Source organism: Acanthochromis polyacanthus, chromosome 20 (assembly GCF_021347895.1).
Source record: "Acanthochromis polyacanthus isolate Apoly-LR-REF ecotype Palm Island chromosome 20, KAUST_Apoly_ChrSc, whole genome shotgun sequence".
NCBI lineage: Eukaryota > Metazoa > Chordata > Actinopteri > Pomacentridae > Acanthochromis > Acanthochromis polyacanthus.
The window spans coordinates 18,637,348-18,651,259 of NC_067132.1; the positions used below are offsets into that span (position 1 = coordinate 18,637,348).

The following is a 13,912-nucleotide window of genomic DNA, read 5'->3' on the forward strand; positions in this document are numbered from 1 at the left end:
AAACTAAACACAGACACAGTTTTTCTATTTTTTATTATTATTATTATGCAGGAGTACAGATCAGCCTACTTTAATTGCCAGGCGAAGAAAAGCATCGTGGATTTCTAACTTCTGAATATGAATAAACGTGTTAAGGCGAAGAATAGCAAAAAACAAAAACAAACAATCCAATAAAAAAAAAAATTCAATCAGTGCTCACAAAGGCATACTGAAAGAAGAAGCAGAGGACAGTCGTTTTTTTGCCTTTTTACAAATGTGAACTATACACCGTAATGCTGTATTCAGTGGCCTCTCTCAAGTAATCCCTACTTCCAGCTTTGTTAATATGAATGATACATGAGTTTATTTTTACAGTAATTACATGGACAAACCCAGTTCCATCTGACAGTCAGATGGTTTCATTTTAAGTCCAGTGAATTGTTCAAGTTTTTCAGAAAACTGCTTAATGATTTTATTGTAGGGACAAATTTAAGGCTTTGTAAAGGCTCACTTTAGAAAACACCAGAAATTTACTTAATAGAGAACAGGCTCAATTTTTAAAAAATATCATCTGTTATGTATATATATATATATATATATATTTATATAAATACAAATAGGTAAAATAAGAAGACTTTCTGGCCCACCTTGTTCCAACCAAAATTTATTTTTTTTAAGTGCAGTTTCTTCTCAGCTGCTTGCTTTGGCTTCATAGAACAAGTTAATCCACGGTATAAATTCTTCCCTTTAGTCTCAAAAAGTTACAATGGTTAAGGCATTTGAGGACCTCATCAGGAATGTTTCATATGAAGGAGTCATCAGAAGGCGGGGCGTAAGAAAAGCCCACAAAAGCGTCATCGGCCTCCCTGACGCTAGCGTTGACTATGGAATGTTCTTGAGTCCAGCAGATGGAGTTGGGGACCATCTCTTCAGTGAACTCGGGATCGAAGTTTGAGATGTCACAGTAAGAGCTCTGTAAAACCAAGAGGGAAACGAGCATTTAAGTAAACATATACATTCATACACATGACTTTGGTAACATAAAAGCATTGTCATGATTTCTAATTGCTTTTAAATGGCAGAAAACAAGGAATCAAATATCTAAAAGCCACTTAAATTATGGAACTCCAAATGAGCTGTTAACTAACAACCACCAAACAAAGGCCTAATAAGAGGAAACACCAAAATTCATTACATGAAATGAAGTCTACAAACAAGCAGTAGTAGTATAATAAAGGCACTTAATTAGTAGATTGTGTACTAACAATAACCATGCAATAAATCTCACTTTTTTTTTCAAGCATTTGGAAATGTGGCAGAAAGAAGTCCACTTAAATGTACCATACTTGACGCTGTGTGGCTAATGGTATTGAATTTTATTGCAATATTATTGTACAGGTGACACTATGAAATAATAACCAAAATCCTCAAAGCCTCTGCTTGCTCACACAGGTGGTTTTTGTTACTAAATCTCATTACATTTCTGCTTTAACTAAATTGCACAGGATTAAGCAGACACACAATAGTGACTTCTGTTAAAGTCACAAAAAAGGATAAACATGATTAAAAACAACAACTTTCTCTAATTCTGTCCTAAAAGTCAGTGTGAATCATTTCTTTGAAATTTAAGTGCAGTCATGTGAAGTCAAGTCACGTGTGGAATTTTCAGGAAGTTCTAATTAGTGGGCATGACACAAAGTATTTACCACATTGGGTATGAACGGGGGAGGGATCTTCTTCTGTTCCAGGTCATCCCAGTTGATGGAAGAGAAAAAGCTGTGCGATCTTATTTCATTCTGAAAATGAAAAACAAAGCAGCCTTAATATAATGACACGGATTTCATAGTAGAATTCCTAAATTTGTAAAGCATTAGCAGTAATGACATGACATACAGATGTGGACCACCAGAGGGCGCTAAAGGTTGCTGTACATAGACAGAGAAAGCACATTAAATAATCACACTTACAAAGTCATCCCTGGACCCCAGTCTGTGTGTGCCGTCTTTTTCCAGCAGGCCCTGGAGGATGGACCAGGCCGGGCTGGATGCACCGGGACGCTTCGCAAGTGGCTTGTGCAGGATGTTGTCATACATTTCGTGAGTGTCCCTGCTGTAGAATGGTGGCTAAAACATTACATTTTAAAAAAACAGACAAGCAGAATCATGTAAGTGAGTATGTAGGTGTGGCAGCACAGTAAGATGACTCAACATTTAGTGCTAGTACAGATTTTCAAATCAGAGTTATTTATGGAAAAGAGAGCCCAGAGTGAAAACTCACCAAGCCAAAGAGCATTTCATACAGGACTGAACCCAAACACCACCAGTCTACTGTATTATCATACGGTTGTTTCCTCAGGACCTCTGGAGCCAAGTACTGGGCACAAGAAGCACACAAACATAATAATATGGCATTAACTTTGCTATTTTGGTTTAAAATGTACCAACCAAGCATTTATCAGGTACTATTTTTGATCACAAAAGCCCATTTTCATGTCTGGAAAATATGACTCATACCCAACACATGCAGCTGTATAACAAGCTGGAGGACACTCATACTTGTAAAATTATTAACCACACTTTTCCAACAAGGCTTTCAATGATTATTAGATTTCTGACACTGATCTTGAGACTTCTTTGCTGCGAAATTAGCACCAAGCAGACACAGTAATACCCATACCTCAGGTGTGCCACAAAATGTAGTGGTGGTATCGGTCTGGGAAATGCCTTCCTTGCACAACCCAAAATCCGTCAGAACGATATGCCCCTTTAAAGAGAGGACACAGGGACATTTTTAGATAACATGTGCCACACAAGCAGCTCATTATCCCCACGGACTGAGGATTCTATTGTTGTCCAGGAATGCTGGCTGCAGCGTAGCTCTGTCAGCCCCATTCACCGTTCCCTCACTTTCTCAATAAGGCCAGGCAGGAAAATCATTAGTACGACCTAATCCAATCACACGCATTATGTCCAGCTGGAACTGGAAATAACGCTGGTGGTATGAATATGGCTGGAGGAGGATGAAACGTGTGCTGGAAATGGGGTGGTTTTATGTAACAAATCTGTAGCCAGGGTTTAGAATATCGTGATGCACCACACACAAAAATGAATACCACATTGTCAACACAATGTCCTGAGTGAGAAAACTGTATCCAGTGCCACGTACGGATATTTAGAGTTTAAATGGAAAATTGAAACAAATTTAAACACTTACTTCATGGTCAAGAAGGATATTTTCTGGCTTCAAGTCTCTGGAATGAAATGAATGTGAATACAGTTATTAATCAGTTACTTAGACACATTATTGTTTATGTACTACTCAAACACATACACCCCCTGTCAAAATTTTTAGGACACTGTCTCACTCAAATAAAATAGAACCTGTCCTACAACTTTTGACAGGGGGTGTATTTCATCATATGGATGTGATCAGAGCAGGACTCTGATCATACATGTAAAGTTTCAGGCAGTTAGAAGCATGTTCAGGGCATTTACACAGCATTTGAAATTTCATGGCGAAGGATCAAAATTCCAGAGGCCGCCACGGACACGTCCTTTGACTTTGGAAAAAGATTTTAATAACTTTGGATCATTAAGGCCTCCAGTATGTACTGGCTGAATTTAAGGTGAATTAGAGTTTCCCCCGAGGAGGAGTTTGCTCTCGAAAAAAAATGAAAAATGGGCAAAATCTAACATTCAACACAAAATAGCTCACTTCCTGTTGGGTTTGGAATGTGGCTGTCACTGACTTTTTTGTTCATCCTGATGTGCTGCATGTGTGTACCAAATTTGGTAGATACACCCCCTGTCAAAAGTTGTAGGACAGGTTCTACTTTATTTGAATGAGAAAAGTCCTAAAACTTTTGACAGGGGGTGTATGTTGGAAAAAAAATTAGCTTTAACCCTAGATTGTATAAGAGTATTTTTGCAATCTGAGCCATGTTGTATTAACAGAAACATATTATTAGCTATGTCAAGCAAACATGTTGGTGTGTCAGTCAACCTTCATGTGCGATTCAGTAAACATTTTTCACATTTTCTAGCATTGAGCTATGTTTAGGATCTGATTATCTGACAAGACATACAGTAATTCACAAACTTAAATGAACCACCAGCATACCTGTAAACAATGTTGAGAGAATGCAGATACCCCAGTGCACTTGCCATTTCAGCAATGTAGAACTTTGCTCTGGGCTCCGGAAAGGTTCGTTCTTTTTGTAGATGAAAGAAAAGCTGAAATGAAGATGTGGAAAATAGAAATACTGATCAGTTTTTTTTCAGAGGTCTTTGTAGTCTTGTTCAGAAGGGCAAGACACACAGTTCCAGGGACACAGATTGTAGTTAGTCACTCTCACATGGCAGCTTTAAAAAGGCTGATCACACTCAGAGGAGATCCAGAGAGGAAGTCACACTCAAGAGCCATTCTTTCCAAGTAATGTCATTATCTCTAAAATGAACTTCACACATGGAGGTGTGTTAAATAGTGAAAGTACAGCACTGACGTATTTCATTTAAAGCCATTTAGTATCCTGTATCGCTGCATTTCTCAGCTGTCCTTCATCTTGTGACTCATTCCTGTCACAAAACTGAAACAACTCACTTCTCCTCCATTGATGAAGTCCAAGACGAAGTACAACTTGTCTGCGGTTTGGAAGGAATAATGGAGCCCAACCAGGAAAGGGTGTTTCACATTCTTCAGCAGCACATTGCGTTCTGCCATGATGTGTTTTTGCTGTTCAGACAAATTATTTAGAAAGAGCATTATTATAAATAAACGCATGCTGAAAGATGAATATTATTAGGGTCACATCTTACGGCAAAATTACCTCTTTTCTGTTGAGAATGACCTTTTTTTGTAAGACTTTGACTGCATAATACTTTCCATCATGCTTTCGCTTTGCAAGGAATACCTGCATCACATGGACGACAAAGCACGATTAGCATTGCATCAGTGTAGTAAACCAAAGAAAATCCCAATCTGATCTCACTTCCTACATGGAAAGGCCGACACATGAGAACTAAAACTTATTGCTTCCCCAACAGAAAACAACAAACGCATTTCAAAATGTTTCTTATCTGAAGTCATGCAACTAAACGGTAACAAAAACGTATTTCTCAATGTATTTCTGCAATTTCTGCTTTCTGTGTAATACAGTATTACATTGAAGACAATACTTCAGATAACACAGAATCACTTCCACCTATCTTTGTGTCTAACCGTGGGATGAAAACAAAGCAAATGTATTTTCTAGCATTACATAGCTTACATACCTTCCCAAAACTCCCTTTTCCTATGACTTTCAAAAAGTCAAAGTCTGTGGGTTTGGCACTGAAACAAAATGACATAATTTTAGTGTTGCCAATATGAACATGTATGTGATTGTACAACTACAAAGTTTGAAAAGGCAGTGAGCTTTGTATAAAAATGTTTTCCCAAAAAGTGCAGTGGACATACTGTGGATTTCCAGAGGGTCCCAGGTTAATGTTTCTGGAGGTAGAGCTGTTCTGCTAAACAACCAAGAAAACATCATCTAGATTAGCCACCAACATGTAACTAAAGGCTGAAACTGAGGCAGAACATTAACGCAATAAGCAACACTGACTCTCTGTAATATATGTAAACATACCTGTAACACGTACAGTGTATTTAGAATCAGTGTTTAAACTGGACATTAAAACAGACTTCACCACATCCACTGACAGTAACTCACTCAGTGCGAAAACAAAACTATAAATCAAGAAAAACACAAACTGTTGAACAAACACAACACTGATCAGCTACTTACTTTGTCATCTTCATCCTCAGAGGCATCTGAAAAGTGTTGCTTTTTGTCCATCAGTAGAAAGGTCCTCACGTCTGGCCTGTGAAGTTTGAGACGGACAAAGCAGTTAAACACATTTGGCCAACCTGCATTTTTCTGATTCACATCTTTGAAACAATTCATCTTTATAAAGTCAATAATACACAGATAATGTAATATATCAACAGCGAAAACATCAACACTTACTGGTTGCAAAGCTGAGGATGAGACACGATTCGCTTAATAAACTCATGTAACCCTGCTCTTCTTTGCTTGATGAACTCTTTAGAGGAGATGAATATTTTGTATTAAAAACACTAGGAAAAAAAATGGATCAAGCCATGTTTTTTCTTTACATGTCAACCTTAATGGCCATGGCAAAGTGCAAACACTTACCTGGTTCAAAGTTGTCTCCAAATATCCTCTTTGCAGGAATTTTCAAGTTCATAGATGGAAACTGTTTCCTTAACTTCATTAAAAGAGGACGACAGAGAAAATGATGTAAGGGTTTGGAAAAGCTCATGGCTACAAGTCTGTAATTATTCTAAATGTGAACGTGAACAGCATGACACACAAGCTAGTAAATCAAAAACTAAAAGAACCAATTGTTCATTAACAGAATTAGTGTAATGTGTTAGCTGTCCCTTTGGATTTAAAATTAAATTGATGCTTTTCTACCACTCACTATGTTGTAGAGTTTATCAAACTCTGCATATCGCCTGAAGACAAACCATTCGTGTTGTCCAACAGTGACCATCACTTTGTAAACCTAAAAAAAAGCAATGAGAGTTGATGTAAACACAAAGAAGAGTATCAAATCCTAATATGATTGTATGCTAGTTTTACAGTAGTAACATTTATAGGCATTAATTCTTGAAAACCAAACTCTGAATTGATTATTTGCACAATTAATTTTACCACAAAGTCAACATGAATTAAGAGATGCACGCACTGTGTAGCGCTTTTTCTTGTCCCTCTGCTCATTGTGGCAGGGTATGCTGACATTGGGGAGACTGGACTGCTCCTCCATCTTGGGGCCTGTCGGCAGTCAAACGTGCAATGTCATAAAGTAATGTGTCCTCCAGGATAAGGCTTCAAGTACACAACTGGCCAATCTCCATCCTGGGTCACTGCCACATGAGAGAAAAGAGAATAAACCACTGTTATTCAGGAAGTGAAACTGGTGCTGTTCTGCTTTCTGCACATTTCCGTCTACAGTGTTTACCTTCATCCCTGACACCAACCACACAAGCAGCTTTTATTTATTAATTACGTTGTTAATGTATTTCTTTGATGTCAGTGTTAATGTAGCCTGGCTGACTGTTGATCAGTTGTGAGAGCTGCTAATCGGCTTTAATTTATTATAGTAGCTCATCCATTATTCCACCCGTTTGTTTTCTTGATAGTTATTCAGGCCAAGGTTGAGGGGGCTGCGTTTTTCATGCCATGCTTGGTAGGGATAGAAACAATCACCTGGCCACCAGGTGTTTGCCTGCAAGTCCCACACTTCATGCCAATGTCTTCATTCCCGGTAAAATAAAAATTCACTCTAACTAGGGGGAGTTTTTGAACAGCTACATGCTCAAGTTCTCAACTGAGATCCCTTTATAAATAGTGTTACTTAGTAGCAGCACAACTGCATTTGTTGTAACCAATGGACATTTTATTAGCAAGATTTCTGACATGTTTTAGATCCCTGTGTTGGTCGGGATACTGTTGCTGCTGTTTTCACTCTGCCAAGAATGAAACACTTTTTTCTTTTTCTTTGGAGGGCATAGATTTAAAGACACAAACAGCCACTGAGCAGAAAGGTTAACTCTGTACCTTCCAAAAAAAGACTCAGTGTTGTTGCCTTTAAAGGCCCTTTTGGTCATCTAGAGGTCCTTTTGGATTCTTAAAGAGGGAAAAGAGTAGTGAGAGTACACACACAACAACAGGAGGGTCAGTGAGCTGCAGCATGACAGCAGGCAGCCTCCCTCCTCCTGGGCAACCAGTTAACTCACTCCTTCCTCTGAGCATGAAAGCCACATCCTCGCTATCATCTGACTAATCTCTAAGTAACACCTGAAGAGACAAATGTCACTGAAGAACAAATTAGTCAAGCACTCTGTAGGTCTACTTTTTTGCTTTGCTGTTAGTGAAGCTATACCCGCTACTTGAGAAATAAAAGTATATCTATGTAGGATCTTCCACATGCATTCACCTCACATTCCTCCTTCTAACATATGAACACTTACAAAACAACACTCACTCACACACTAGCTGTTCAAACATGTGATATTCTGGTTTGTCTTGGTCACTAGAAAGGTCTTGCAGGCTGGAAACACAAAAAAAAAATAAACATAATAAGCTAAATGAATGAAGATCATTGCTGAGGTGGAATAAACTCTCTCCACTAAAGACACTATATAAGGAAGAGGGATGGCAGCATCTAATAACTTAATTATAATCAAGTGCAATCAGTACTGTTTCATGTATTAAACTTAGCTGGGGATGTGCTCAACAATCATTTTGTGTGCTGTACATACTCTGTACTGTGTGATCTAACTCAACTGCATACACAGAGGCATATCCTTCACCGTGAGTTATGTAATGTCTATTTGTATTACAACAAAGCTCTTTGTCCACTGCTCTGACTTGTCCATTGTGTGATGTTAGTGAGGTCAGCTTAGTTTGTTCGGTAGTTTTTTTTTGTTTTTGTTTTTTATCTTTCTAACCACAATCTCACTGCTGTTTGCTCAAAACACACGGAGAACCGGCTTTGTGTCAACTTCGTCCGTCTGCATATTGATCCTGAATGCATCCTGAAGGGATGAGTCATTCTGCTCACGTTTCGTTGAGCGAACGGTAAAAAGAGCGGCCCTCTTTAAAATGCATGTGTGCAGTCAGAGGGACCTTAATGCCCTCTTCATCACTAGCCCTTCTTTCTCTTTTGTTACTACATTCAACTTTCTCTTAGTTTCACTTTCACCCACATTCATTAGGACAAACAACAAAGAGACCAATAGCATTAACATTTACCTCACACAATTCTTTTTCCTCCTATTCTAAAACTGTTAAAACTATGGTTGTAATGCACAATTAATTCTGCATAGACTGTTTAGTGTCTTCAAAGCTCATCACAGTCTCTCAGACGCCAAGGTGGTGTTTACAGTGTCTTATTATGCCACGCCCACAATCCACAAAGCAAGGTATTCGGTTTGTAATGACATGAATGCAGAAAATGTTCGTATCTGTGAAGCTGCAGGCAGAAAACAGGGGGCCGAAAACGACTATCAAAGTAGTTACTCAATAATTACCTGTTGGGCCCTAATCCAGTAAGTGATTTATAGTTTCAGCTCTATTAAAAACTTGACCCTAGAAACACTATCATGACAGGACACCAGCACCATCACCCTCCTTTGGCTTCTCTACTTTATCAGCTAATCTTGAAGGAAACCATTCAGTCTCTTGTGTTTGTAAAACCTCAACTTTATGCAACAGTGTGTGTTACGCACAAAAATGGCCAGGCACCTTCCTGAGCTGCCTCACATCTGTGCCTGTTTTCACGGTTAAATGACGGTACGTCAGTGGGTAGGACCCGCTTTTTAACATTCCAGAAATATTTTTGTTGAGTGGGAAATTACCTATAACCGTCCAGTGCAACATACATTTTGAGCTGACACTGCTACTCTTACATATGGAATGCTGCTGCTCACCACACCCACAAACAGACATGGTCAAGTTTGTTATCGGGATTTAAAACAAAGCTCGGGAGACAGAATGAGTATGAAAAAAAAACACAAGATTAATGTTAAGCACATTTCCTCACCGCATTTTAAGCCCAGCATGTCCTGCATGCACACCGCAACATGAATTAACTTGTGCTGACACGCAAAAATATGCAGGGTTACTACACAGGATCAAAAATAGCATTCTTCCTGCTTTGCTCAGACACACATCCTTGCCATTGAATATCCTATGGGGATGTTATTTCTGCTGCGTGTGTGGCTCTGGATCATGCGTGTCAAGGACTTTTAGCCGGAAAACAAAGCAGAAGTCACACTCGCATGGCAAATCTGACATGAAAGCTCAATCAAGCGTGCGTCGACTAATAAAATGAAGAACTGATCCATGCAACCCAGACACATTTGAAGGTATGACCACACATTGACCTGTTTGTCTTTATCCAGTGTCTGAACAGGAAGATATTCTATTTCAGAACACAGTTTAGAACCTTTAAGTAGACCAGTTATTTTTAATTCTATGTAAAACTTTCCACCGGTTGCCTTAAAATGTGTACATCTATCTGGTTTAGACAAATGTAAAGAATATTTGTTATGCAAGCAGCTGGAAAAGTCTGAGGGGCACGGACTCAGTCAACTCTATGTGCAGCCGACCTCAGCCTTTGACCAAATTCTCGCCCTAACCTGATGGTCCAGACAGCTCACAGACGGCCACAGTCTGCTGACTTCCTTTTACAAAGAAGTCCTAATGAACATATGCACTGGCAAGATGACTGCTTCATCAGCCAAAGAAAATCAGAAACATCACAAAATGCAAGATGCTAAAAAAAAAAAGCAGCTTCTTTGCAGCTTCTACATGTCATATCTGAATTAAAGTTGATTTTCAAGTTTGAATCACTACACCACAACTGCCACAGATCTAAGTCAGGGTTCTTCCTGTGTCTGTGTTGTGTTATTGAACAAAAATCTACACATTTTCCAATCATTTCTGCCCATTTCATACTAAAAATGTCTATTGTGCTCGATTAAATGAAACCCCAATTAACATAATTGTTTCATTCTTAATTCTAAGTATTTCGGTGCTGGTTAAAACTTCTTTAGGAAGCGCCAAACATTCCTCTGTGCAGGAAAAACCTTGCAAATAAACCTATTAAATACACTCTCACATTGTTTTTAATGTGAGAACTAGTTCTGTCATTCAAAACATGTTCCTCATAGCCACCTGTTAGCACCAAACGAACTGTGAACTTCCTGAAATGACAGCAAAAGAAAAGAAGACTTACTCATAGCAGCAATACTGTGCGTAGAACAAAGGAGAAGGAAATATATAGAGAACGATCATCAAGAGAAGAATCCTTCCTGGCACTGCAAATATGAAGGAAAAAAAAAACTACCACTGGGCATACCACGCAGCTGAACTAATCTCTAAGGTGTGGATTTATTTTGACAGTTTCTGAAGTCCAACACAGAAACAGCACTGAAGAGAGTTTGGCTACTTCTCTTTTACTTTGGCAGAACCATTTGGTGAGCTTACAGTGGTTTTCACCTGAGGCTATGCATGTACTTTCACATGTGTAGCAGTAACCCTCAGCCAAACTATGCCTGGGTATAGTGTGGGTCGGCCAAAATTTACCACGTTGTATGAAATAACCTCAGCTGGTTTAACGCTTGGAGTGAGTTGTGGGTAAGACCAGGCTGTACCCTCCTACTCTTTGTGTTTTTCATACATAACTTTCATAGTCTAGAGCTTTTTCCAGCGTAAATTTTAAAATAAACAAACTGCTGCAAACAAAGACGATCAACATTAGATGTCAGAGACGATAAAAACAAAGATTTCTTATCAACTATTTCACGATCAGAAGGATTTTTTTTGAAACAGCAAGGTATTATTCCTCTTGCAATAATTCTGCATATTCTTGCACTGTCCGTACTCCTTTAGATGTCTGACAGGGTGATAGCTTTTAGCAGCATATATCTTATCAGTACAGACTTGCACCAACACTTCAGGGACATTATTGCTGATTGTGTGTTTGAAAGAAGTACAACTGTGCTACGATATAGTAAGTCTGTTGTCACTTTTATCATATGGAATACAGCATCTATAGTAAAGAAGTTAAACTATTAGAAAAACTGGGGATACTACAGTACTGTACATTTTACATGTAGAAATCCATCAACAAAGCCCAGCAAAACCAATCACAATTTGTATAGTGCATTGTAGTCTGGACTTGATTAGTTTATAAGGGCATTGATGTGATTAAAATGGGGTCATCGGTGTGTAGAATCAAAGACTTTTAATGCTGTATCCTTGCATATTTTCTGTGTCTGTATGTGTGGGGTATAATCTGCTCTTTAGGGGTATGAATTGGTCTTGCCAAAGTCACACCCCGGGGTATAAACTGCACTGAAGTCTGGGCAGGGAGTATATTTTGGCCTGTTGGTACAACTTCTCAGTGGGGGGAAAAAACTCCATACCTTCTCTAGACGAGGAAAAAAATGCGGCAGAGGGAGGAGCAACTAAATAAAACACTGACACGCACGAAATGTTTTGCATGCTCTAACAAGCCCTCATATATAACACAACCTGTAAACAATACGGTAAAATCGAAGATGCTCTAAGCTGGTCTTAAGGCTACATAGCAAAATAGCAAACTTTACTGTTTTTATGCTAGTTTTCTTCGGTTGAACTTCTGTTTAGTGTTGACTTCAAAGACAAAAAGTTATGTCATAGCTACCACAAAACTAGTATTATCAAAAAAACGCTGTTTTGCTTCGTAGTATGCTGGTGAGTTTAGTAAAGCAGGTAAATACAGCCCCACAGCTAGCCAACACTACGTTAGCAAGAACAGAACAAGGTAACTGTTACATGAACATCACGTACCTTACAGTATTTTGATGCGGAGTTCATCGAGTTTCGCGGTTCCAGCGGGGATGTTTCGCTCTACAGCCTTTAAAATGTCAGCACAGCGAACATTATTCCCGTTTGGGTTGGGACAAAGCCCCAAGAGCCTCAAACTGAAACCCTCTCGCCGCTCATAAACGTCTGACAAGTGAGAGAAGCAGGAAACATCAGTCTTTCCTGGCCGTAGAAAGTTCCAATGAAATTTGTCACGGGACCTCAGGGCTACAAGCAGCGTCAAACCGGACATGATGTACAGATGAGCTTCCGGTTCTGCGCTTCAAATTAAAATGACAGAAAACAATCCAGGTAGTATAATGTGATACATTTACTTGAATACTGGAAGAGTATAATTTTGAGTTATTTTGAATGTACTTAAATACTGTAGGAGTACAAGATTTAATTAAAATATTTTATTTTTACTTAAATTCTAAAGGAGTGCAATTTTGAGGTACTTTATAATAACATAAATACATAGAGATAAGATGATATAGATGTGCACTTTTGAAATACTTTGTAATTACTTGCATACTTTAGGAGGTCAGTGTTGAGGTACGTTGTTTATATACATACTGTAGTCTGTCTCATTTTTTAAGTACTTTATATTTACTTGCATACTTGTAGGAGTTACATTTTAAGGTATCTTATATTTACTCAAACACTGCACTAATGTAGTTTGGAGGTACTTTATATCAGCTTAAATACTCTAGGAGTTCAATTTTGAGGCAGAATATTTTGCGTTAACCAAAATACTGCACTAAAGCAGTTTGGAGGTATTTTATATCTACTTAAAAATGTTGAACTTCAATTTTAGTGTATTTTGTATGTCCCTAAACACTGTGGTATTTTATATAAAGTTGAATAGTTTGACAGTTCAATTTTGAGACGGAATACCTTATATTTACTTCAATATTGTAGAAGAGCAGATTTGAGGTACTTTAATTCAATTTCCACCCACTTTATACCAGTTCTCCAAAAGATTTTAGATTAAAAAAATATTACGTTTTACTCGAGCATCTTAAGTGATGAGAGCAGAACATGACATCATCTAATAAGTTACCATGGCTTAATTAAAAACCAGCAACAATAATTAAATTCTGCTTACATATACAGGGCTATCAATCCATTTATATGGTCATCTTCATATACGTCTCACCGAAAAGACATGCATGTTTACTTTTCATGCCTCTGTACACCAATTAAACTGATACAGGAATATCCAAATCATCTGAGTTTCTAGAAATGTCCTTATTCTTTGTATAAGATAGTTGGGAGATGAAATCACAAGACAGCAGGAAGTACAGCTGTTTAAAATGGTTTCACTTGTTTGTGTTACTCTAGTTTGGAAATATCTTGAAATGTTTCTGTGCACAGTATAATTGTTTCGAAATAACTGAATGCAGGCTTTTATTTTTAAAGGCGCAGTAAGTACCTGCTTGTGTCATTGTGGTCTGCTTAGCACAGCTAATTTTACATTCAGGAATGACAACACTGAGAAGTCAAACAGTT

General features: G+C 38.2%; 1 protein-coding gene across 2 annotated transcripts; it reads right to left on the reverse strand.

Annotated features, from left to right (window-relative positions):
• Positions 1-16: 16 nt before the first annotated feature.
• On the reverse strand, positions 17-12,608 carry sgk3 (serum/glucocorticoid regulated kinase family member 3). 2 transcript variants are annotated; one of them, XM_022211367.2, is made up of 17 exons: positions 12,386-12,608; positions 6,732-6,909; positions 6,465-6,548; positions 6,176-6,248; positions 5,987-6,062; positions 5,765-5,840; positions 5,434-5,483; positions 5,250-5,307; positions 4,805-4,888; positions 4,579-4,710; positions 4,099-4,211; positions 3,193-3,229; positions 2,656-2,742; positions 2,257-2,352; positions 1,947-2,102; positions 1,686-1,775; positions 17-952 (listed from the first exon to the last, which is right to left on the reverse strand). In XM_022211367.2, the coding sequence occupies exons 2-17, from the start codon at positions 6,807-6,809 to the stop codon at positions 782-784; spliced, it is 1,461 nt and encodes a 486-aa protein (XP_022067059.2). In that variant the 5' UTR covers positions 6,810-6,909; positions 12,386-12,608; the 3' UTR covers positions 17-781. The 2 variants fall into 2 exon arrangements, with proteins under 2 accessions (XP_022067059.2, XP_022067058.2); XM_022211366.2 differs by having other exon boundaries at positions 5,434-5,486.
• Between the last annotated feature and the right edge of the window lie 1,304 nt (positions 12,609-13,912).

What these genes read in the sequence shown, in the direction of transcription:
- sgk3 (XM_022211366.2), bottom strand. Translation starts at nt 6,809, where the DNA reads ATGGAGGAGCAGTCCAGTCTCCCCAATGTCAGCATACCCTGCCACAAT. An exon ending in TGGGGTCCAGGGATGACTTT is followed by an intron (nt 1,776 to 1,946) that starts GTAAGTGTGATT and finishes TTTCATTTTCAG; the next exon opens with AATGAAATAAGATCGCACAG. An exon ending in CCCCGTTCATACCCAATGTG is followed by an intron (nt 953 to 1,685) that starts GTAAATACTTTG and finishes TTGGTTTTACAG; the next exon opens with AGCTCTTACTGTGACATCTC.